Source organism: Notechis scutatus, chromosome 1 (assembly GCF_049901735.1).
Source record: "Notechis scutatus isolate UNSWTSFEM ecotype Mainland chromosome 1, rNotScu1.2, whole genome shotgun sequence".
NCBI classification, from domain to species: Eukaryota; Metazoa; Chordata; class Lepidosauria; order Squamata; family Elapidae; genus Notechis; species Notechis scutatus.
In genome coordinates, this window is record NC_142009.1 from 175,796,579 (window position 1) to 175,822,262 (window position 25,684).

At 37.6% G+C, this 25,684-nt stretch overlaps 1 protein-coding gene across 1 annotated transcript in view; it reads left to right on the plus strand.

Annotated features, from left to right (window-relative positions):
* The first annotated feature begins 1,007 nt into the window (after window positions 1–1,007).
* Window positions 1,008–25,684, plus strand: part of PGAP1 (post-GPI attachment to proteins inositol deacylase 1) — a 44,726-nt gene continuing 20,049 nt past the window's right edge. Inside the window, exons 1-13 of the mRNA XM_026667972.2 lie at window positions 1,008–1,376; window positions 10,091–10,244; window positions 12,220–12,395; window positions 12,949–13,120; window positions 15,789–15,949; window positions 16,897–16,949; window positions 17,077–17,143; window positions 18,164–18,269; window positions 20,083–20,138; window positions 21,334–21,417; window positions 22,270–22,319; window positions 25,148–25,199; window positions 25,397–25,474. Coding sequence (XP_026523757.2) covers window positions 1,077–1,376; window positions 10,091–10,244; window positions 12,220–12,395; window positions 12,949–13,120; window positions 15,789–15,949; window positions 16,897–16,949; window positions 17,077–17,143; window positions 18,164–18,269; window positions 20,083–20,138; window positions 21,334–21,417; window positions 22,270–22,319; window positions 25,148–25,199; window positions 25,397–25,474 — 1,509 coding nt within the window. The 5' untranslated portion in view covers window positions 1,008–1,076. The remainder of the gene's footprint in view (window positions 1,377–10,090; window positions 10,245–12,219; window positions 12,396–12,948; window positions 13,121–15,788; window positions 15,950–16,896; window positions 16,950–17,076; window positions 17,144–18,163; window positions 18,270–20,082; window positions 20,139–21,333; window positions 21,418–22,269; window positions 22,320–25,147; window positions 25,200–25,396; window positions 25,475–25,684) is intronic.

Sequence of the window (25,684 nt, forward strand, 5' to 3'; positions counted from 1 at the left end):
AACCACGACTTAAAGCATAGGACAGTATGTTGTGCAGACCCAGTCATTTATGGTTTAGTCAATAGAACACAAGTAGTCCTCAACTTGCAACCATTTGCTTAGCGACTTAACTGTGGCAAGAAAGATGGGGCAAAATTCACTTAACTGTTTTGCTTAGCAATGGAAATTTTGGGCACATTTGCGGCAGTAAGTTGAGTATTACCTGTATAGCCAAGCATAGTATGATGTAGCAACTCATCTATTCCAGATGTGACTCATCATCTCTTCAGTGAGCCTCAGTGTCCTTTTTCTCCTTCACATTACTGACAACAAGTTGCAAGCAGGATTTGGGTTAAACTCCACTAAATATATTTTCTACACAACATGTGGGTTTATATAGTCAGGTGAAGGATTGGCCGGTAAGAGATTAGGAGGAAAACGGGGTTGATGAATCCAGACGACCAGGAGATGACAGCAAGAAGTTGGGAGTTGGACAACTCCAGCAGGTGGTCCGAAATGTTTTACAGTCCGGATCTAACACCCACAAAAGCAAATAGCTTCGTTCAGGGGTGATGTTCAAGAGATATTCTTTGGTATGTGTTAATTATTTTATTATTAAATAAGTGTTATGTTTCAATAATACACGTTTCGTCCAACAAGCCGCTCATGTCATCTTTTAAAGATGTGGCTTAATTTCCCAAGGATAGTCGGAATTCTTCGTCCTTCCCATTTTTCACGTTCGCGCTCATTTATGATTTATGATTCGGTCTTAAATTGATATTAGATGCAAGCCTCCGCAGCGGCTAATTGGGCTCCCCAACCCCCGATTCCCCGTTAGCGACGGCCGCGAATTCTTCCCCGCTGAAAGTCTATGGAGATTCTCAGTCATCCAGGTCACGGTTGACCCAAAGGTGTTTTAAAAAGAAAAGCACCTTTGGAGTTGCCCTCTGAAAGCCGCCAAGACTCAAGCACCGGCCGCCTTAATAGCCCACTCGCCCCGCCCACCCGATCCGACTGACCTTCCTAAGATGGCGAACGGAAAGGCTCCCTGAACCCCGTCCGAGAGTTCCGAGGCAGTTTGTGTCGACCTTCCAAACATGGCGGAGGCCCGGGCTCTTTCCACGGCTTCGCCCCGTCCGACGAGGGAGGCACTCGGGGCGGTTCCCCGCCTCCTGGCGGGTGTGGCCTGCCGGCGAGAGGGCAGAGGCGGCCCTGGCGGCGAGGAAAGCCGGGCGGTTGCCGATGAAAACGACATGTGGACTGCGGGAAAGGTGACCGAAATTTTGTTTCACGGGGTCTTGGCGGCTCTAGTGCTGCTGGGAGCCCGGGACGTCTTCTTTCAGTATGAAGAGAACCGGTGCAGCATGACCTACATGTTCGACTACCCGGAGTACCAGGTGAGTGGCTGGGCGACAGGCGGCGGCATGCTGCAAGGTGTCCCGTTTTGCCATCCCTTCCGCGAGTTCTCCCTGAGAGGCTGGCTCCGTCCCCCTTCTTATAAAGAAAGACCCGCTTTCTCTATAATGGAGTTCCTGAGCAACTTGGTCTCCGGCGAGGCGAGACCCCGTGCAGGCTCCTCTCCGCAGCCGAGGGCAAAGCATCACCCCGGTCTCGGGGACAGCTCCTTCGGAGAAAGACCGCCTTGCCTTGTGCCCTTCATCCGCACTTCGGAACGGTCCCTTTTCATCTTGCTTCATTTTCATTCCACCGGCGCCCGTCTGTCTGATGTGTGTGTGTATCTGGTCTCCCCTCTGGTTCAATGGGAGCCTCCCGGGGTTCAAGCGCTATGTCGGATGCCCTAAAACAACGGTTCTCCAAAGATGGTCTGAGGATTCCTGGCGGTTCTCGACACCGTTTTTTTTTTTTTTTTTTAAATGTCTTGGTTTTGATTCCTAATACGGTAAATATTCATACACATAAACGCCAAAACTCGTGGGGGTCTTCACTCATTTTTTTAAAAATGCAAAGAGTGGAGATTCTCAGTCATCCAGGTCATGGTTCTCCCAAAAATGCTTTTTCAACAGGCATCTGGACTTTGTGGTAAAAGTCTAGTTGTCTCTTGAAAAAGCATCTTTAAGGATAAAGAGAGACCAGTTTGAGACCCACTGCCCTAGAGGAATAAAGGTGGCAGTAAATTGGTTCACTATGAAAAGACAGCCCAGCTGATATTTGTGGAAAACCTGTTTTCCAAGTTGGCTTGGAACTCAAGAATCAAATATAAGCCAAAAGTCAGAGCTGCATTAACTTTTGTAACCCACTAGAAAGTTGCCAATTCATTTGCTATTTAGTAATTGTGTAATAGTGAGAGAACATGGATGTTGAACAGTAAGGTTTCATTGGATTCAAACCAATAGTCACAATGTATTTTCTCTGTGAAGGTTGATACAACTTTTCTTTTTCCTTGAAGTAAATGCTACAGGTAGTCCTTGACTTACAGCCACAATTGAGCCCAATGTTTATGTTGTTAAGTGAGACATTTGTTAAGTGAGTTACGACCTTTCTTGTCTGTTGATAAGACTGCCACTGATAAGTTAGTAATTTGGTTGGTAAGTGAACCTCGTTTACAGGGGTGGGATTCAAATTTTTTAACAACCGGTTCTGTGGGCGTGGCTTAGGTGGTGGGCATGGCTTGGTGGTCATGTGACTAAGTGGACATGGCTTGGTGGTCATGTTATTGGCTGGGCGTGGCCAACTCAATATCATCAAGGCACGCATCTCCTCGCCTGGCCTCTCATGACCGTGGGGATGCTGCAACAGTTGTGTGAAAAATGGTCATAAGTCACTCTTTTCAGTGCCAATGATCACTCCACACAAGCAAAGTACCAGCAAAGGAGGGAAAAAAAACTCCAGAGAAGTTCCAGAGACAGGAAGTCTAGTCCTGCCAAGAATGTAATAAGGGTTAATGGAGAGGCAGTTTCTGTAAGCAACACCAGAATGTTTCCTTCCTACGTTCCTTACAGGATTAGGCATGTAATTTCTTCTAACAACCGGTTCTCCGAACTGCTTAGAATGTTAACAACCAGTTCTAGCAAATACGTGCAAAACTGGTAGAATCCCACCCCTGCTCGTTTCCCCATTGACTTGGTTTGTCAGAAGGTAGCAAAAGGGGATCACATGACCTTGGGACACAGCAATGGTTATAAATCTGAACCAGTTGCCAAGCATCTGATTTTTGATCACATGATCATGGGAATGCTGCAAAGGTCGTAACTGTGAAAACAATCATAAATCACTTTTTTTCAATGTCTTTGTAACTTTGAACAGTCACTAAATGTGTTTTGTCTTGTGGCTTCCAAGTTCTCAAAGTATTTTCCTATCATTATCATGATGAAAAAATGCAGTAGTGTTCAGTCTTTTCAAAAGCAGAATAAGTACATTTTATCCTGAAAAGATTTTGTTTCTGTCAATGCATGCATTCCATGCAAAAGCTTTCCCAATCTTCCTTTTAAAGATGGCTATAATGTTAGCAATTTTATCATTATGAATAATGCCATGCGCTATTTACAGACCAAAACCAGTGTAGACATGTATCACAAGTAATGGGCATGATGGTATGATAGGAAAGCAAAAGCAGAAGCTCCTGCAACTCTTTTTCTTTAGTATCATTCTCTTCATGTGGTTGTTTTAGGCCTGGGAAGTGAAGCAATTAATCTGCCTTTATAATTATAATAAGTGTTATTCAGCAATTATTTTTGTCTACCTTGAAGCGATATTCCTTATATAGCATATTCAGCAAGCAAAAAGCTGGAAGTGTTTTTTTTTTCTTCCCAAGTTGTTTGTTTAAAATATCCGTCATCCACAAAAAATGATTCTAATGTAGGGAATGAAAATATGATGAACATTAATAGAGTAAAATATTAAAGCAAACAACTATGTAATTAATCCTAATTTGAGAATGCAGGGTCACCCCTAATACTGTAATACTTTCCCCAGAAGAATACAGGTTTGACTCCCAGAAATGTGCCTTGGATAGCATTCTGATTTTATAATTAATTTTTCTGGCAATAGGATCTCAGAGATGGCCCTTATCCAGTGTACAGTGTATAAATAGGAGGTTAATGTGAGAAGAAGTGGTATATAAATTCTTTGGATCCCAAGTTGGTTGTCACTAAGCTACTACAGAACACACAATGTTGCTTTTGTAAAAGCTATTCTTTCTGTGATGCCTTAAGAACTTTAATAATTAGCTTTAAAGTGCAGGTTACTTTGTATTTGATACTTTAGTTACTTTGATACTTAGTATTTGATGCCTCACATGCTATTTCTTGCTAATACCTCTAATGGTCAAGAGCCTTGAAATATACTCTTCACATGGACTCCTGTAATAAAACAATCACACTTTAGTTTTTTTGGGGAAAAATAAAAATTTTGTGGAAAATATTCTAAAATATGTTCTCCAGAGTAATATATGGGAAGGATCCCACAATTTTGACCAGGATTCAATTTGTTTGATTCAATTTGTCAAACAAAAGTTTGGTTATCACACTTTCAAATATAAAACTTATATAAAACTTATATAGGAAATAGTTCTACACTGTTAAACTAGTCAATAGCCATTGTTTCAGTGAGGTTTATTCCAGGCAAATGGATATTGGTCTACAGGCCCTTGCCATATTCGTATGTATGTATGTATGTATGTATGTATGTATGGTATTCAGCTTTGTTCGGGTATTTTCCCACGTCATTATAGTTGTGCTTTTAAAGTTGTAGCAACGTTTCGGCAGAATCTCATCTGCCATCATCAGGCTTCTGTATTGTGTTCGTAGGTGAGTCAGGCTTTCACATGCGTTTCTGTTTTAAATTTGGGGCTAGCCTACTGCTGTGCCAGAATGGTTTTTTCTTCCTCCTGATTGGTTGGGAGTCTTGGTCTGTGTTTATTGGTCTTGGAGTTTGCTGTGTTCTGCTTGATTGGTGTTTCTAATATCTTCTGTCTGTTTTGTAGCTTTTTTTGTCTTGATTGGCTGGCAACATTGTGTTTCCTGTATTGGAGGCTTTTAGTGCGGCTTGGCTCCGAGTAAATGGACCGCTATCATTTGTTAGGAAGCTAGGTTTCATCTGGCTGCCTGGTTGGGGTGTGTTTGAGCTGGAGGTATCGGGGGGATCTGTTTGTGCCCAGGTGTTTGCCTGGCTTGTGGTGTGGAGATTTTTTTGTTTGTGAGTGCAGGCTTCCAAATAATTGACAGTCTAGTGGAATCATCTCTTCTATTCATGCTTTCAGGTCTTTTTTCAATCTCTATGGCTTCTCTGATAATTCTGTAGCTGGAGTTTTCTATAGTGGCTAGGGTTTTGGTGCCATTGAAGTCGATGCTATGACCTGTGGCTTTCATGCTTTGGACTAGTGAGGAAGTGTGCTCCAGCTTTTTTATTGCATTTTTGTGTTCATCCAGGCGGGTACTTATTCTTCTATTGGTCTGTCCAATGTATGTGGTAGGGCATGATGCACAGGGGACTTCATATATGCCTTGGTTTTCCAGGTCAATTTTATCTTTGGGGTTTCTTAGGATGGCTGCTATTTTTCTGTCTGTTTTGAAGGCAGTCTTGATGTGATGCCTGTGTACTATCTTACTGATTTTGTCTGTAGTACCTCTTATGTAGGGCAGGACAGCTGTTCCATAGGTCTGTTCATCTTCTAGGTCTCCATTATGTCTCATGTGTTTTTGTGGATCAAGCTGGTGATTTTGCTTTTGTGGAAGCCGTTGGCTGTCAGTACTTTAGTCAGGGTGCATAGTTCAGTCTTTATGTGTGTCTTGTCTGCCAGGCGTTTGGTTCTGTCGATTAGTGTTTTGGCCACGGAGTTTATCTGTGCTGGGTGGTGGTGGGATTGGGCACTGAGGTAGCGGTTGGTGTGTGTTTTCTTCTGGTATATGGTGTGTCCTAGTGTGCCATCTGTTTCTTTGTAGATTAGTACATCTAGGAATGGTAGTTGTTTGTTTGTTTCCGTTTCCATGGTGAATTTGATTTTGGTGTGTGTGCTGTTTAGGTGTGTTAGGAAATTGTTTAGGCTTTCTTTTCCATGGGGCCAAATCACAAATGTGTCATCAATGTATCTTAACCATAGTTTGGGTTTTTGGGTGACATTAGCTAGGGCTCTGGATTCGCATTCTTCCATGAACAGGTTTGCAATGATGGGTGACAGTGGTGATCCCATAGGGGTTCCTTTAATTTGCTTGTATCTTTGTCCTTTGTATATGAAATATGTGTTGGTTAAGCAGTGTTCTTCTAGTTCCATTAGGTGTTTAGCTGGTTGGTATTTATTTTTGATGATTTCAAGAGTTTCTTTTATCGGGACTTGAGTGAATAGTGAAACCACATCGAAACTTACAAGCAGATCTTCTTGTTCTCCATTGATCATTTCCAAGAGGTGGTATGAGTTTTGTACATGTGAAGCTGCTGCTTCAACATGGGGCTGTAGCAGCATGGGGCTGTAGCTGACCACGGCTGCTTTGCCAGCTGCCGCACCCCCGACCCCAAAACCAAACAAGCTGACACACGCCAAGAACACAGACCCAGACCCCAAACTCGAAGCCAGACTAAAACATCACAGCCACCCGCTCAGGACATCACATCAGAAAACTCAGGAAATTACACCACAAGAACTCAAGAAGTTGCAACACAGCAAATGACCCAGGATATCACAGCACAAGACCAAGGATACCACAGCAATAAGTCTCACAAGGTCATCACACAACCCATTACCCAAGCCGTTACTACACAGGAGACTAATGGAAAAGAGATCAAAACACAAATGACCCAGGAAATTACAATGCAGGACCCAGGATACCACAACAAAAGAACTCGCAAGCCCATCACACAACCCATTACCCAAGCTGTTAAAACACAAGAGGCTAATGGAAAAAAGATCACTACAAAACAAACGACCCAGGAGATTACAGCACAAGATCCAGGATATCTCCACAAGAAAACTCACAAGGCCATCACGCAGCCCATTATACCAACATCAAGTCCATCAACCAGTCAAGAGGCAGCAGCGCAGCCAACCAGCCCAGCACACCAGTCCCCACCACCAGTATTTATAGAGAGACGGCAGCTCCGATCACACACTGCTTGCACTGGCACGAAGCTGAAAGCAGCAGCCTGAGGATGGCGAGTGGGACCTCACTGAAATGTTGCCAAGATACTCTTAATCTTACATGGGAAAAGACCCGAACACACCTAGATGTATTCAGCTTTGTTTGGGTATTTTCCCACGTCATTGTAGTTGTGCTTTTAAACTTGTAGCAACGTTTCGACAGAATCTCATCTGCCATCATCAGGCTTCTGTATTGTGTTCGTAGACGAACATAACTAATGATGGCGATGGGATCTGCAAAATACAAAAACTAAAGCTGAAAATACCAATAACACCATATATATATATATATATATATATATATATATATATATATATATATATATATATATATATATATATATATATATATATATATATATATATATATAATTAATTGCCACTTTTGGTAATCATATAATTATGTTTCTTGTTATGGTCTTTTTCACTGTTTATTGTATTACTCTGTTATCTTACTTCTGTTCACATTCTTCTCATTTCTTTCTTTTTATTGTAAGCCAGTTAGACTAGCCCCACAGTGAGATTGGTGGCAAACAAATTTAGCAAATAAATAAATAAATGATATATCTTGTAGTACAGCCTCCTGATAATATATATCTACAGTGTTATTACTTAAAACAACAGATTTTTTAAAACAGTATAATGAAATGGAGACTATTAAAAGACTTTAGAGAAGAGTTCTGCAGATGTTGTACACATGACTTTAATTGGTAGTTGGAAGTTGCTGTGGGCTAAATTTGTTAAGTATAATAAATAGCTAGTTTAACGTATGGTGGGTGTGGGAATGTCAGTATAACTACTTGGGCTTTTGCAGCAAATCAACAGGAAAGACAAGTACTGGTTATCTTTATGATTTGTTTATCTGATTTCTGTCAGCTTGGGGTAATTAAAGTACTTTGGCTGAAATTAAGTAAAAGGCACAAGATGCTTAAATTTTAAGAGTTAATAGAGCTATGCAGTAATGCAGATCAGAAGAGGAAAATTGCTAAGAAAACATCCAGAACTCTTTTTCTATATGCCTTGTATGATATGGAATCTCAAGGCAAACTGTTTTTGTATGTAGTTTCAGATTGGTTTTATACTGATTCTTATAATCTCATTCCTGATTGGTATAAAAGTTGTTCTGTTATAACAGCAAATATGTGACCAGGGTTGATTGTAGAATAGTAGAATACATAATATGCAAGTTATAAGATAAGCTAAAATGGAAAAAGAAAACCAGACAGTTTCTAGTATATAATCTTGAGCATATCCCCCTCCCCCATTTTCAAGGAGACTATCAAGAATTACTTTGAAGTCCTGAGCCTTATTAATGAGGAACTAGAAGAATTATGAAATGAAATTAAATAGTTAAGGATGAATGTCAAAAGATGCTGACAATGATCAAGAAAGAGAAGAAGGCAGATGGAACAAATGTGAGAATAAATGTTGGAAATTGCCAAAAATGCAAGAGAAGCCAATCAGGATTTCAGGAAGAAACTTAATAAAGAATTGTTAATAATTCTTCACTATGTGCTTGTTAAGAAGCAAGAGAAACAATATTATATGAAGATATTGAAATTGAAAACAGGCATAGGAATACAGGGGAAAACTTTGAAAGATCTCCAAGCTCAGGAAATACCAACCTCATGCTGGTGTAGAAAAGGATATCAATGGATAGTTAATAACCAATTCCAAGAAATCCAACAAAGATGGAAGGAGAATTCTGAAATTTGGTATAGTAGAGATGTCAACATGCAAGATAGCTTAGAAAAGTCCTGTTACTTAACAAAAACATCTAATATTAGAAGATGAAATTAGATCAGCATTATGATCATTTCAAAGTCACAAAGTTACAGAGAATTGATGGGATATCTACAGAAATATGAAGAAGAATCAGTAAAGGTTTTAACCGAACTTTGCTTAACTAAGATAAAGTAGAAAAACATTACAAAATTTAATTACTCAAAGATATTGCAATATTAAATTAAAGCTTCTTTTCCAGTGAATATCTTGAATATACTTTACATAGAGCAGCATATAATATTTATATGATTGTATACAAAGATGTCTATATATTTACTATATATGGGGGGAAGAGTTTAGTATGGTGACTTGAGGATCCCAGAAATTAACAAGAGATAGCGTAACAGCTATTATTCTTTTTCAGAAATATAGAAACTGGATTTATATTAAAAATAATGATTATGTGCCATCTAATTCCATTATTTCTGGCTGTTCATGACAATTTGCCATGGCGAGCTCACCAAGGCCAACTAGCCACAGTCAACTTGCCCCAGCCAACTTGCTGCAGCTAACACGTCATGGCCAATTTGCCGTGGGATAACTCAGTTTGCTGTGGGACAAGAGTTACACTAATATCAAAGAAATGGTGGAATAGAATAATTAAAGAAAGGATGCAAAAAGTGATTACAACAATAATTTTTAATTTATTTTAAATAATTAAATTGAATTGTTAAATTGCCCCATGGAGAGTTGTCTCGTGGTGAGTTGGCCATGGTGAGTTGATCATAGCCAGTTGGCTATGACAACTTGGCCACGGTGAATTGGCTGTAGCGAATTGACTGTGGCGAATTGGCCTATTTCGGTTCAACATGCTGTCTATAGCTAATGAGAATACCGAAAAAATATTAGCTTGGGGAAGGCTGAAATATGTGTTTATATCTATTGGATGGGGAAAATAACAATTGCCCCTGCTAGTGCTATAAAGTTTATAATTGCAAGTTTACCTGTGTAAGCAAATTGTAAGTTTTGGTTCTCCATTTCAGAATCTTCTCCAAAGTTACTGTCGGAAGAAGAATGCAAATGTTTCAGATTTACAGTTCTTTAATTACATAAAGAAGATAGTGAAATATTCAAAAAGCTGTCATATTGTTTCAGGCTTTTTAAAAGTATCTCTGCTTCATATTAATAGCACAATACATTTTCTTGTGTAAATTTTATTTACATTGCAGCTGCTTAGATTCTTCCTTAATAGCAAAATGTTACCTTTCTTCTGTTGAAATACATTTTTTGTTTCAGAGAATAAAATTACCTAAGAAAATATTCAGACGTTACCCAGCCTATGAGCTATATCTTTACGGGGAAGGAATTTCTGCAGAAGAAAACAGAAATCTAATCTTAACAGGGATTCCTATTCTTTTTCTTCCTGGCAATGCTGGAAGTTTTAAGCAAGGTAAGCTATCTCTAAAGGAATAGAAATATCTCTATAGAATACCTAAAGAGGAAATTGCATGGGAATAATGAACTTTACATGAATCTGTGTTTACCTGGATAATAAATGGTTTGCATTTACAATATTTCATTACATTTATTAATTACATTTTTAAACTGCCACAATTAAAACAGTAAAAAATGCAGAATAAAATGAAGTAACAAAGCTAGGCTACGACCATACCGAGATGGAATCAAGGACCAAATGCCAACCAAAGGAGATTACTTTTGAAATATTTCCAGCTGGGAGCCAGATGAGTAGTCCACTGGGAACTATTCCAAAAACAGTGCTAGGAAACCTCCCTACTACTACTTCCTTAAAGCAGAGGTCCATTTATAGTTTCTCCTGGACAGCTTGAGTTAGCTGAGCAAATTCCATTGAAATTGTGGTGCGTGGTGGCTCACATGGTAAGACACTGGGTCTCCACACCACTGAGGTCGACAGCTCAGCTCAATTCCTGTGAGCAAATTAAAAAACTCACGGAGGGACAAGAAAGGAACCTCCCCTGATTGCCTAACAGCATTCAGATGTCCCACGGGTAAAGATAACACCACAGAGTTTTCACAGAGGCAGCCAGCCTCCTCAGTAATCCCTGGTTAACACGTGCCATACGCTAAATAAATAAATAAAATCCATTGAAAAAAATACAATAATAATCCAATAATTTGTAGCCAAGCCACATACTGTATATTATGTAAGCTACAGTATCAGAAGCACTGTAAATTGCATTGGGAAATCTGTCTGTAACTAGTGTAGCACCCATAGCACTGGTGTAATGTGTTCCCTCTGGCAAATTCTGGTTAGCAGTTGGCCTGCTGCATTGTGAATGAACTGAAGCCTCTGAGTACTCTTCAAAAGATTCCCACGTATAGGTCTTTGCAGTAATGTAAACAAATGGTAGCAAGGAGATGAATCATTATAGTAAGGTCTTCCTTTTCAAGGTAGGGTCCAAAACACCCAAAAGTAGAAAAAGCCAGCACTGGCTGCAGTTTTCACCTTCTGTTTTAAATGGAGCTACAATCCAGAAGGACCCAAAAGTCACAGGCTTGCTCATTATAGGCTGCTAGTCCCTGTCAAGAGACTACTGGAGCAGACAAATATCTCTGTTGGACAACAAGTGTCTTGTTAAGATTTCAATTTAAGCCTCCAAGCATTAGGATAAGGATTCAATAAATTCTGAGTCTGGCCTGGAGTATCAATATTACAGTTGTTAATCATTAATGATACCCAACCCCAAACTATTAGATTACCTTTTCCAGAGGCTGCATGTATGAGTTAAATAGCAGTCGGAAAAGACTGATCTCTGACTTCCACAAAGTAGTAGCAACTAAGTCAGTTCCCCTTCTCTGTCCTCCCTTCCCCTTCTCTAATTGGTACTACTGCAACGTAATACCCCAAATCTCTCACAGGTGGTCCAAAAGTACATGGATGACAATATTGAAGGCCATGAGAGATCTAATATGGCACAGATAGGTGTACTATCTTCATCTTGGGCATGACCAAAAAAAAAAAAAAAACTACTATCATTGATGTCTCTGTTTCACAGCCAGGCCTGAATTCTGACTAAAAGGGTCAGATAATCAATTTTCTTTGGAGTACCATACACTGAATCCCCACCACTGTCTCAACAGCAGTTCCCCTGGTATTAATTATTTTACATCTCTGAATCCATGGAGCTCACTAAAATTGCTGAGAGTGTTTCAACTTTTCTAAAGGTTCTGTTTCAAAATAATATTGCTGTTCTCAAGTTACACTGCATATTAAGCATGGAGTTTTGGAACTTGGAGTTTAAAAACATAAACATTAGAATGAAGGTTTTTTAAAAAAATCCTCTTAGTTTTGTTTTCTGCCTCCTCATGGCCTCTTTTAGGGATCTACTTCATCATCCAAATCCGGAATTTTAATTATCTCTGCTTCTAATATATGCTTTTTTCAGTACGTTCTCTTGGATCAATAGCACTGAGAAAGGCAGAAGATATGGATTTCAAATATCATTTTGATGTCTTCAGTGTGAATTTCAATGAGGAGCTTGTTGCACTATATGGTGGAAGTCTACAAAAGCAGACAAGATTTGTGCATGAGTGTATTAAAATAATTCTTAAATTATATAAGGTATGGAGATAAACACAATGCATATTAGCTTTTTACTGTTTTGTGCCATTATCCCCATGATGCAGAAAATATGGAAGATGGCCTTGATGAACAGAGAGAAGATCCATTACCATGCAATGATCAGATATATGTGGCTTGAGCCCATACCAAGAAAGTGATTTAAGAAGACACCTCAGACAGGTCCTCCCCACAATTCAGCTGAAGATAAAAGAGGGAGCATGGGAAGCAGATTCAAACTTGCAAGATTCTGTTATTATAGCAGGGGTGGCAAACTGGTAGCCCGTGGGCCAGATGCATCATGTGAAGGCCCACCCCAGCTCCGCAAATGGGAGAAACTTCACGAAACGTCATGTGATGGCAACATGACATGGCGAGTTTGACACCTGTATATTATAGCTATTCTAATAAAGACAGCTTTGGGCAACAGTGTCAATTCCTTAGTCTGGTCCACCTTAAAGGATTGACATATTAACTATTAAATGGGAGAGAATTTGTGCTTTTATTATGTTTTCATTGTGCCTGATGTGAGATTATTTTTCTTTATTTTTTGAAGGGTCATGAATTTGCTCCCCGCAGTGTTGCTGTAGTAGGTCATTCCATGGGTGGTCTTGTTGCAAGAGCACTAGTGATTCTTAAACATTTCAAACCCGAACTTATCAATATTCTTATTACTCAAGCGACACCTCATGTTGCACCTGTGTTGCCTTTAGATCAATATCTTGCTGGTAAGTTCACCCCGAAGAATGTTTGGATTGGTAGAGTTTTATTTTGCCTTCCCCCTCTTTTTTGCTCTTGCTTTTTCACTTTTGAGTAACTGAATAAGTTTCATTCCCATTTATTTAATGGAAAACACTATTAGACATTTTAGAATCTTCCTTGTTATACCTTCTATTATTATACCTACTATTATTAGCAATTTCACCAGAAATGTGTTGTAGAGTACCGTGTTTCTCCAACAATATGGCCTCCACCAATAGGAAGCCCCACCATGTTTTATTGGCATAAAATCAAATTAAGCCCCTCCCCCCAAATTAAGCCCCATATTAAACATGTGAAATGGGGGGGAAAGCGGGGGGGGGCTTGCTGTTAGGAAGTACTTTTGTTGCATGCCCGGATATGGTGCTGCCTGCGTTGGTGGGGCACTTCATATCGGGAGACCTTCCACTGTTGTTTTCCCTTCTCCCTTGCTGCCGCGGCGTTTGGCGCAGCCACGTGCGGCCAGTCAGGGCTCCTCCCTGCAACCGGAGCCCTGAGGAGACACTTGGCTTCAGGCGCTCCCGTCTTCCCTTTGCTTTCGAAGGTAAAGCGAATTATTTTACAAAGCCTCCCCTGCCCGAGAGGGCAGCCCAACCTCACGTGGGGAGGCTAATTTCCTGGGGCCTCTTCCGTTCCTCCCCGACCTCCCTACACTGCGCGCCTCTGATGCACCAGTCCCTTCAGCCCAGCGAGCTCTTCCACCTCAAAGAAAGGCCAGGTGGGCTGCTGCGGAACAGCAGCAGCGGATCTGAGCCGCCGCAGCGGAAACAGCCACCACCCTTAGCCCAACGTGGGGAGAACGAGCGAGGTTAGCGCCCGCCAGCCCGTCCTTCCTGCCTTTGGAGGCACCTGCACCGAGCGCCTCCGCGGCTCGGTTTCCCCTACCGGCGGGTCCTCCTTTCGTGGCTGCCCTCTCGGGCAGGGGAGGCTTTGTAAAATAATTCGCTTTACCTTCGAAAGCAAAGGGAAGACGGGAGCGCCTGAAGCCAAGTGTCTCCTCAGGGCTCCGGTTGCAGGGAGGAGCCCTGACTGGCCGCACGTGGCTGCGCCAAACGCCACGGTGTTGCTCTAATGCCGCGGCAGCAAGGGAGAAGGGAAAGCAAGGGAGAAGGGAAAGCAAGGGAGAAGGGAAAGCAATGGTGGCCCGAACCCGAAGGTCTCCCGAATATCCAAGCTGTCACTGCCCGCCCACCGACCCGAGGATGCAAGGTGGGGGAATTAAGTCACCCCCGAAAAGACGTCCTAGCCGTTTTTTCGGGGGTCAAAAAAAAATAAGGCCCGGCCTTATTATGTGAGAAACACGGTAGAATAATGTGGAAGATGTTCAGTTTCAAAAGTTGATTTCTCTCAATATGTACTTGTTTAATCATGGCCTGCATATAGAAGTAGCCTTAAATTTTATGATGAAAATAATTGTACTTAAATATGTTCAGGCAGCATCAATGATGGCCACTTACGTGCCTGAGCTTAAGCAAGACAGGGGCTTAATAACAATCATATTCTATTGCTGTGTTGTGTTTGGATAGGATTACTAGCTTTGGATTCTGAAAAAAATCCAAGGTACTCCATAATTCTTCAGATATTATTTTCAGTTTCTTCACTTCTGTGGGCATTTGGATGATACTGTGGGACAAAATTTCCCCATAATGGTTTGACTGCAATTGCTGGGTTATGCTAACTCTATGTATTGTGGATTAGATAGTATGTCAATGTGAGTGAACACTGATATTGAAATGCTGTAATGAGTGGAAATATGTTTTTATGATGAAAATATGATTAATAAAATTTATTTTTAAAAAACTATAGCAGAATTCAAACATAGGAACTCAGACTAAATAAGATAGAGCTAAATTTTTCCATCTCTATTATATTACAATTACACAATCATCCAGACTTATGTTTTTAAAGTTCATATATATTTCACATAGCAGACATTTTTCTCTGGCCCAATTTGATGTATCAGGGGAACAACCAGAATATATTTCAGTGTTCCACATCAAAACATTTTTTGTATATGTTCAAATATGAAGATTGAATCTGTACCCCTTAGTCTATAAAAATGCCCATTTTATTAACAATAGCAATTAAAACTTATAATCCAAATTATTGCAATATGTATCTCTGTGTGTATGAGTAGGATTTAGTTTGTACAGTTTTTATAAAATACTTTAATTTACATATTGAAATATGTTTAAATGTATAGAAGTAATTTGAATGGATATGGTAAAATATCACATTGGGATAAGATTACTGCTTTTAAAATGACTACAACTTTGAAATTAATGCATATCAATATGAATTTTCATTAAATATTTCATATATATAAATAAATGTTTATGGCAAGCAAAACTCTCTAGATATCTTTGACCAACTTGTGATTACCTTATGTAGAATAGTTTTAACTTGCCAGATTTAAATTGTCTTAATTCTATATATTTCTGGAATGAGATTTATTATTTTGCCTTATTGGTATGCTGAATTGGCTTAATTTTTTCTTGTTTGAAATTGGATAGTGAAGAAATGAGGAATTGTAAAATATGCTGATATGTGGTACAAAATGAACTATACTGAAGATATTGCTGAATCTCGGGAAACAAAACTTCTAAAATGATATTTAAAACAACATTCTTTTCATAGATTTTTACTCAACCGTGAACCATAACTGGATTCAGAAGGCTCAGGAAATAAAGAATCTAACAACCCTTTCGGTAGCAGGAGGATTTCGAGATTATCAAGTTCGCTCTGGATTGGCTTTTCTGCCCAGTTCAAGTAGTCAGAATTGTGCTTTATCTGTTGTGGTAAATTCTTTAATTTTTGCTTTTAAGCCTTGGCTTTTGATGACCATTAAATATTACTGAATAGTTTAGTTCTTTCTTGCCCTAACACTTGTCCTAATTGAATGTGACATTATAAATTGAGTTCTCAATTTGAGTGGAAGCAGTAGCATTCATTGCTACATTTATTTGGAAATTCTTCCATCCTCAAGAAATCACACATTATATTTGATTTAAAATTTTCTCTATAGAAGAAAATATAGGTAAGTTAAGGGTTGAACTTGATTGTTTTCTTACAGACATTTTGTTACCCAACTAGTATATTGCATATAAACAGGGAGTAAAGCACACCTTCAGTAGCACTGGTGATATTATCTAGGGGGGTAATGAAATGTTTGCAAGCAAACAAACAAACTCAAGAGAACAAAGACTACGATTTACTTTCTTTCCTTTTTTTGCCATGTCCAGCTTGGATTTTACTCCAAGAGGATGTCTAAAAGAGGATGTCTAAATCATATTAGCTGTAACTAAACTGTTGGCTCATACTAGTTTGTATCCAATTTATATATTTGTACTTCAGTTTTTAATCTTTATTGCTTCAGTTTATGAGGTGTCTCACAAATTCATTGAATCAATAAAGAAATCTGAATCTGCACACAGTTTAAATTAATAATTAATCTTATGTAAGTGTGTAAGACCATATTTTCCTGGTTCTTCTCAAGCAACAGTACAGCAGCATCCAAATGGCAAAATGAGCAGGCATTTCAAAGTATGGCAGAATTGTCTGCTGTTCAGAGAGGGAGAAAAGAGTCACATGTTCTATATAACATGCTCGGTTTTTGGATTTTAGTCATAACAATGTAAACAGGATTTCAGCCAATTTTTTTCATCAAGACATTAGCTTCTAGTAAATAAATAAACGTTTGGATGTTCAGTTTTAAAATGAATAATACAAATATTTTTTTAATCAGAGTTCAGCAGTTCCTCGAGTCTGGGCTTCCACAGATCATCTTTCCATTGTTTGGTGAGTAGTTAAAAGCTTTTTGGTACAACGACTGTTATACTGCTGTTCAAATATTTTTATGTGACTATTATTTGACTTTTATTTTGTCTGTTTTTTACAAGCATATTTCCCTTATATTCTTTTTTAGGTGTAAGGAATTGAACTTGGCTACTGTCAGAGCATTTTTTGACCTTATTGATGACAACACTAAACAGGTTTGCATTCCTTGAAGATCTGTGCATGCTTTCTGGAAAAAAACATATATTGTTTGATTTTTTTTATTTTACATTCTTGCAAGTAAAGGAAGATAGCAGTGTTAGGAATATTACCCAGATTACGGATCTCATTAGAATTATTAATACATTTTTTTATTAACCAGACTGTTACTGTCACTGTAATGGCAGGGCTGAGTTCATAAGATGAAAGAGTAAGAGTCTCAGTGTGTTTTCTAAGAAGCCCACTTCATACCTAACTTTGCCTCCAGCCTTGGCATAAATATTTTTCAATCTAACAAGATATATATACAAAATTAACAATTAAAAAAAGAAAATATAAAAATCCCTTTTTCAACTTCTCTCTTTCATATTCAAAATACCCATCAGTAGTGGAAATAAAAATAAAAGTTATTCAGATCACAGATTGTTACTGAAAAGGAACTCACATGGAAAAATTATGAAAGGTACTATAAGGCTCTGGGCAGATAAAAAAGCTTCCAAATTGCATTAAAATATGTAATATTCCAAATATGTATGGAGAACATAAAACACCAGGAAAAAAATGAAACATTGACCAGGCAACAAAGAAATTAAAGTTAGTGCAAAATTAGTTACTTTTTTCTCTATTCCTTTAGAGAATAGAGCAGCCTTGGAAAAGATACTATTTCTGTGTTAATTTTCTACTGGAAAATCCTGCTACCTGCAGATTCCAGTTTACATCTAAGCCTGAGGGGAAACAATTAATCCTCTTGGCTTCCAACCTGTGATCCAAAACTTTTGCTTTTTTTTTTTTTTTTCAAAAGGAGAAACTATTCTGTCTAGCTTAGAAAGGAAAGGCTGGGGAATTGTAGTCTGCTTGTGGCAAATGTGCCCAAACCCCTGTGAATCTGCTTGAAGCTCAAAATTTGTTGATTTTGTGTCTGGGAAGTATTATCTCCCATTGTTATTAATAATGGTTAGCCTCACATTAGGCATCAAAAGCTTGTTAAAGTTTTTGTTTACGTGTTTGTTAATTGATAGATAACAGAAAATCCCCAAAGAAAAAATCTGGTCCTGAATCACCACTTTTTAAGGTATCCAGGAAAACTCTTTGAAGAAAGACTTGAATCACTTACTGAGTTAACAGGTTAGTGTGTCCAGTGTTACTGTGTGTGAGAGAGACTTCATTTGATGAATAAGAGTAACATTAAATCCAAAGGAATCAATATATTTCATTCATTTTTTTCCCTCTTAAGTTCTAGGAAGTAGCATAGGAACATTTTCTGCTGCAAAGATCAGATCATTAAGCCATTCAAATGATTTAAAATCTATTCAAAATCACTATTGCTAATTTAAAAGCTAATTGAAAAATAATAGACGACTGAATTACAATACTCGGGTAGTCTTCGTTTAGTGACTGTCTTATTTATTTATTGTTTAAAGTTACAAAAGTGATAAAAAAGTAACCAATCCCCACATTTATGACCTTCGCTGGTGCATAAAGCAAAAGAGAGCTGAAATATGATCATAAGCATAGCACTGGTTTCATTTAGAAACTGCTTTACTTAGTGACCAAATTGTCAGTTTCAATTATGGTCACTAAATGAGACTACCTGTAGGGAGTCATAGATCAGATCTTGTCTCAGCTCAGAACTTGTTAGATAGCTGCTTCTTTTTTTGCTAAGGATCTCATGTGCAATGCTGGCCTAACATTGTAGCATTACAAAGCCCAAAGGCAGGGAATAAATGAATAAAATGGTAAATGAATAAATGGTAAAAATGAAGCAATTTATTTGAAGTTCAGGCATTCAAGTTTATAACTGCAGTTTTCCAGTATGAATACACACTTTTTAAAAGCAATGTGAACTAATCTTAAGGTAGCTTTTTCTTTCCTTTCTGTAAATGCTGGAGTGTTTGTTAGGAACATTTATCTCACTGTATCTATGTTTATCCCTTCGCTGTATGATGTCTGGGCCTGGGCAAATGCATGCATTGCTGTTCCATGTTTTCTCATAAATTGTTCTAAGCAGACAGCATGATGTGTGACAAAAAAAAAACCCTTTTGAAGTAGGTTCCTATGTTGTTCTCATTATTGCAACCAGTGTTTCATGATTCAATGTTTGTTATTCCAACTAAACTATTAAATACAAAGCTGTAAAAGCCTTACATATGTTTAAAAAGCTTGAAAAAGAATACAGTAGAACCTCTGGTCGTGAACGCTTCTGACCACAACCAAATCGGGTTCTGACCAAAAAATTCACATTTTTTTTTTTTTTGTGGCCGATTTCCCCTTTCATTTCTTTTTTTTCCTTTTTTTTTGTAAGCACCAAATTTCCAAAATTAGGTTTGGGTCATGACCAAAGTTATGGAACAAATTATGGTTGTGACCAGAGGTTCTACTATATTTGGTAATGATACTGATCAGAGGTGGCATTCAGCAGGTTCTGACCAGTTCTGGAGAACCAGTAGCGGAAATTTTGAGTAGTTCAGAGAACCGGCAAATACCACCTCTGACTGGCCTCGTCCCCATCTATTCTCTGCCTCCCAAATCCCAGCTGATCGGTTGGGTCTTCTTTTGTTGCCCTGCACAGGAGAACGGAGCTGGAAAGCAGGTTAATGGGGTGGGAAGGGAATGGAATTTTGCAGTAACCTTCCCCCAGAAGTGGGTTGGGAATTGAGATTTTACAGTATCCTTCCCCTGCCATGCCCACCAAGCCACGCCCACAGAACTGGTAATAATTTTTTTTGAATCCCACCACTGATACTGATGCTAATTTGCTATGTCCAAACTAAAATCAGAGGAGAAGAATTTGTTTTTATCATTTCAAAAATATTTGTTTTTTAATGTCAAAAGGATACATGCTATTTTAGATTTCACAACAAAATTATTGTGGTATGGTACTGCAGGACAGCAGGAAAAAAGTAATCCAGTATGAAGAAAAATATTGTTATTTTTTCAGGAGCATCAATTTGGATTAATATAAAAACTTCGAAATGGTCCTACAAAGGATACAATGTAAGTAATATTTTTCATTTAAAACAGAATTATTTATTAGCTTATGTAAAAGCTATTTTTTATTTTTTATGAGGTCCTTTTTAAGTTCAGGCAGGTTTATTTTTCATCTCTAGCAGTGCTAATGTTTGAATTTAGTACCTTCCCTATGAAAAATATGTGCTCTACCACTTATTTCTCTGATGGAAAATCTAGAATTGAAAATAGTGTTGTAATTATTGAACCAAGGCTTCCCCATATCCAATCTAGCTGTTGAGATGTGCCAAACCTTTGTCAGTTTGAAAAGTTCAGAAAAAGACAACCAAATGTTTCGAGCTCAGAACAAATCACCCAGAACAAATCATTAATTTCATTTTACATTTCACATCTGCCTGGATGTTTTTTAAAAATCGTCCAAGCCATAGAGATTTGGAGAGTGGATTAGTGAATAAAAACAGCAGACACAATAAAAACAGCAGAGAAAGCATGAGGAAGAATTATTTTACATCATTACAGTATTGGTAGTTAGGTTTACTGATGAATTTAAATTCTTTGCTATGGAATTCATGAGTTGTTAAAGTACATTATTGTCCCTCTACATATTCTTTTTATATTAAACTGTCTTTTTCAGGCTTGTTTCAAAATGTAAAAGAGTGTAATAGGCACATGCCTTACAGATGTTGTTGGTGTCCTGTTGAACTTTCAGATTGCAAATAAAAAAGCTATTTTGCTTTATTGAATTTTGCAAGCAAATATCAAAGTTCTCTGTGCATATTGATGGAAAAGTTGCCTCAAGCCAGTTGGCAAAAGAAGTTACATTGTTTATGGGCTAGGTTGAAGCAAATCTATTGCTACCGGTATCAAATTTTACCTTAGTTTAGTTTCATGGTTGTGCAAGCATCTGCTGAGACAAGCTTGCTTAATCATTGCTTCCAATTTTTTGTTATGGGAATTAGAAATATGTTAATGATTCACTTGGCTGATTTTTCTGTAGTTGGGTGATAAGAAACATTTAGCATGAGTTATCACTAGATTTATATTTGTGGCCTTTGCATAGAAAACAAAGCAAATAACATCATTCAATTTCTCATTGTTCTCTATGACAGAATACTTTCAATGTTTAAATGTTTTATTCTACCATTTAAAATACTATAGCACAATTTCTCACTGTAACAGTTTTATTATGTTCAAGTAAACATTTCTGTCTTTTTCTAAATAGGAATCAGATGGAAAATATTTTAGTTTTCCCCTCTCAAGCCAAAGAAAATCATTCACTCATATTTACTGCCAAAACAGTATGTTGGTGAGAAATTATTTCCTTCTAATATTCAGTTTCATTGTTATATTATAATGCATCTGTTTTAAGGAATTTTAATGTTTTAATCCAACAGCTTCTCTTAATCTCCATGTAAGCTGGATGATGTCATAATGGGAAACTAGGTCACAAACTTTCCATGACATCATCTTTTTTAAATTTTTGGATGCTGTTTCAAAGTATTAGTAGCCCTTGGAAGTATTAAGAAATGTTTTAATGCCTGCTTCAACAGAATGTTCAACTGTTCTGTTCCTTTCACTCTCAGAAAAAAACTATCACTATCCAACAGCACTTCAGCTGCCCTTGACTTACAACAGTTCTTTTAGTGACATTACGATGACACTGAAAAAAGTGTCTTATAGCTATTTTTCACATGGCCATTGGCAGCTTCCTCATGGTCATGTGATCAAAATTCAGATACTTGCAGATGTCTCATATTTATGATGGTTGCTGTGTCTCAGGGTCATGTGACCACCTTTTGCGAACTTCTGACAAGTAAAATCAGAAGGGAAGCCTGAGTCAATTAATAATCATGTCACTAACTTAACAGCTGCAGTGATTCACTTAGCAAGTGTGGTAAGAAAGGTCATAAAATGAGGAAAACCCATTTAACAACCATCTCACTTAGCAACAGAGATTTTGGGCTCAATTGTCATCGTAACTCAAGGACTACCTATATTTACAAAAGCTGTTTGCACCAATGCTAACAGCCAGTGCTGCTCTTGATAAATCTTTCTAGGAAAATTTAAAGTAAATTATTAATAGGTTAAAAAAATACAGTAGGAATTGACATACATTTTAATTTGTTCTTTATTGTTTTCTTCTCTTCTAAAATAAAAGGATACAAACAGCTGGATATTTGGTTGTGCAAACAGTACTTCATCGAAGTGGTAAATATATTTTATTTTTATGAGATTATGAAAATAATTACCTTTTAAAAATATTTATTTAATTGAATGAAAAACCCCTGGAGAATATATAGTACCTCCACAGGTATATGATTAGATTTTTGTCAGAAATAAATAAAACATGTGTTGTGCGGTCTCATTGAAAACCATTCTTCAAAAAGGGAAATTGGTAAAAAAACTTGCTAATTATCATCCAATTAGCCTGCTAGATATTTCTTCTAAGTTTATGTCATGATCCAGTCTCAGGACTCAGGTTCAGAATCTAATCTGAAGAAGTTGCTCTGTCTGGATAAGTGGAAGGGTAGCCTCAGCAGACACTTTATTTCAGATACCTTTTGAATAAATTAAAAAGTTTGAAAGAAGAAACAAAATCCTTTCATCCAGAACAGGCAGGTTTTTCAAAAAGGACATAGCACATTAGATCACTGCACCACTTTGAAGATTCTCACTCAGAAATATACTAACATACACACAAAACAACCTCAGGTTTTACCTCTGCCTTTTATTCAATTGACAGATCTTGACTATGGGACAAATAGTGAGGGCAGATGTTGATAAGTGCCTTCTCAAACTAATAATAATTAGAACCAGAGTAAGAATGGGCCTACAAAAATCTTTGACTGATTCTATTTTATTGGAGAGAGTTAAAACAAGGTTGTTTACTTGCTCCTTTCTTATTTCATATTAATGATATTGTAGCAGCCATTAAGTCACAAATATTTTTTACCCCCTCACTTAATGGATGGAAAATTTCATTGTTCTGTTTCATTCATGACAGAAGCACCTTCAAATTCTAAATACATAACCTTCAATACTAAGCAAATAAAATAGGCGTAAAAGTTTAGCACATGTAAAAATTATGTAAAATTAAATAGAATTAAAATTAAATGGCATTTGCCCAGTATTGGGCCACATCAACAGCATTTTCTCTCACCAGCATGAAGTCTTCCTCCATACATGTTGAAGGACATTGTATGCTCCATAGCATATATGAAATGGATTGTTCTTCTCCACATTCATTGTTAATGTACAATCCATTGTGGTATTGGTCAGGTGGAAGGCATTATTTATTATGTCCTCTCCTGCTCCAATTACAAGGAGTTTAGGGCCAAATTATAGCTGGTAAGTAAATTCAAGGACTCAGATCTCAAACAATTAAACAGTCATGTTGCAAACTGGTTTCCAGTTGTTAACAATCAGGTTGCTACTTTGCTCTGCTGTCATTTAAATTTAGAAAGAAATTACTGAAGTTCTGAGTTGTATCCAGGAGTGGGATTCTTCTGGTTCTGTCCGGCTCTGTAGAAGCGGTAGCTCTGAAGAGCAGCAGAAACAGAAACGGTAGTTACACCGGTCAGATCCCGCCCCTGGTTGTATCTATTTTGTTTCCACCTTCTTATATACAATATATTTATTACTTTGTTATTGTTATTTTATTGTATTTTATGGTATATTGTATGTTATGACTTGTAATTACAACAATAAACTTACTTGCCTACTAATAAAAAGAATAATAAAGCCGTCTTAAAACAATAAGGTACAGAGCAATATAAAATGTAATATAAAAGATGGCATCCGAGGGAGAATTATAGTAAATAATAATTAAAAAGCTACTAGGGAATTATTAACAGAAGAACTGCTGTAGTGGGAGTGGCTAGGCATAATATACAGACAGATGTCCTCTACTTCAGATCAATCGTTTAACAATCATTTAAAATTATGACAGTCTTGGAATGGTTCCTGGACATAAACCATGGTGCTCCCCCCATGATTACAGATCGCAACCTAGGTGCTTGGCAACAGACTGGCATTTACAACTAGTTGCCAAGCTCCTCCCCCCTTGATCATGTGATTGCTATTTGCAATCTTCTGTGCTGGCTTCCTCAGAAACTCAATGAGGAAGGTTGCAAGCAGAGGAGACAAAGGGGAGCCAAAGTTTTCAGGATTTCAGCTGCATTCCTGCAGCCCCATGAAGGATTTCCCCTCTGTACATGGAAAGAAGTTGAAACTCTTTGGTGAGCTGCAGGGAAGTTTGAGAGTGAGAGGACTGCATGCGGCTTGAATTGTGCAAAGCAACCTTATCCCATGTTTTTTCTTACTAATTTATCCCATAAACCTTCCTAGCCTTGTGTTCTACAGTTCTTTTCCCATGACAGTCCATACCCCATTGTTCACAAATATTTATCTCCCAAGATCCCCCTGGTCCTTCTCTGGTGTTTTCAGCCTACTCTGCTTTCCAAACTGTGTTACTCACTCTATAAATTTAGTCCTACCTTTCTTTTAGTCCTTAGTTAGACTAACTAACTTTAGTTAATTCTACGTCTCTTTAACTGCTGTCATCTCCAAAATGTACCTGCTATAATGATACCTTGCTTCTTTCTTTCCTAGCTTCATCCTATGTTCATTTTAAAATAATTGTAATGGTATGTTTTTTGCAATATGTTTAAATCCTTTTCATTATAGATCAGAGTTGAGCGCAAGCTGTTTATTAGTAAATACACAGTCCACATCTTGTGCCTTTGCCTCATCGCAAATTAATACCACAAAATATTCTTTTCCCTTTTAAAAAGAGAATCTTTTTTAATAATCACAAGTAAATGCTTTTTGAGAAACTGCTTCCTGTGGACCCTCTGATTTTACTATGTCTCAGCTGCTATATTGAGTATTAATAATAGTGAAATCAAACTTATTTTCTAACTTTGTTGCTCAAATGAAGAAAAGCACTAGTTTTGAATGGATTATTATGCATTTCATTCTGAATACATATGAATATTTTGTATAATAATATTTTCATTTTAATATAAATTTCACAGTCTGCAAGCAATTGATTTGTCTTGGAATGCTGAGTTACTACCAACGGTTAAGGTATTTATTCTGAACCTCAAAAACAATACTATGTATGTGGATTTATAGGTCTGTGACTTATTATGAAAAGTATCATCTCAGTTTTAGTATAATGTTTTGTTCAAATGTTTTTATAGATTACACAATTAAATATAATTAGATAATCTTTAACCTTAATTTCCTATTCAGGCATGGTTGTTATTTGCTTTGCTTTTTAGATTGTGACTTTGAAACTTCAAGATTATCTATCTTTGACTCATATTGTGCTTCATGTCCCAGTGGTTAATAGTATCAAGGTAAAATTTATTTTTTAAACAGAATTTTCAGAAATGAAATGTGAGTATCCTAAATGAATTTGCATGTTACCTCATGGTGAAATTGCCACAGGATTAATCTTATTCTGTTTGACCAATAAATGCTGTAATAAATGCAAAGAGTTGATGTATTTATTTATAATGGATGAAGCCATTGCTTGGTTTCAGTTACAATGGTAAAGGGTCTACCAT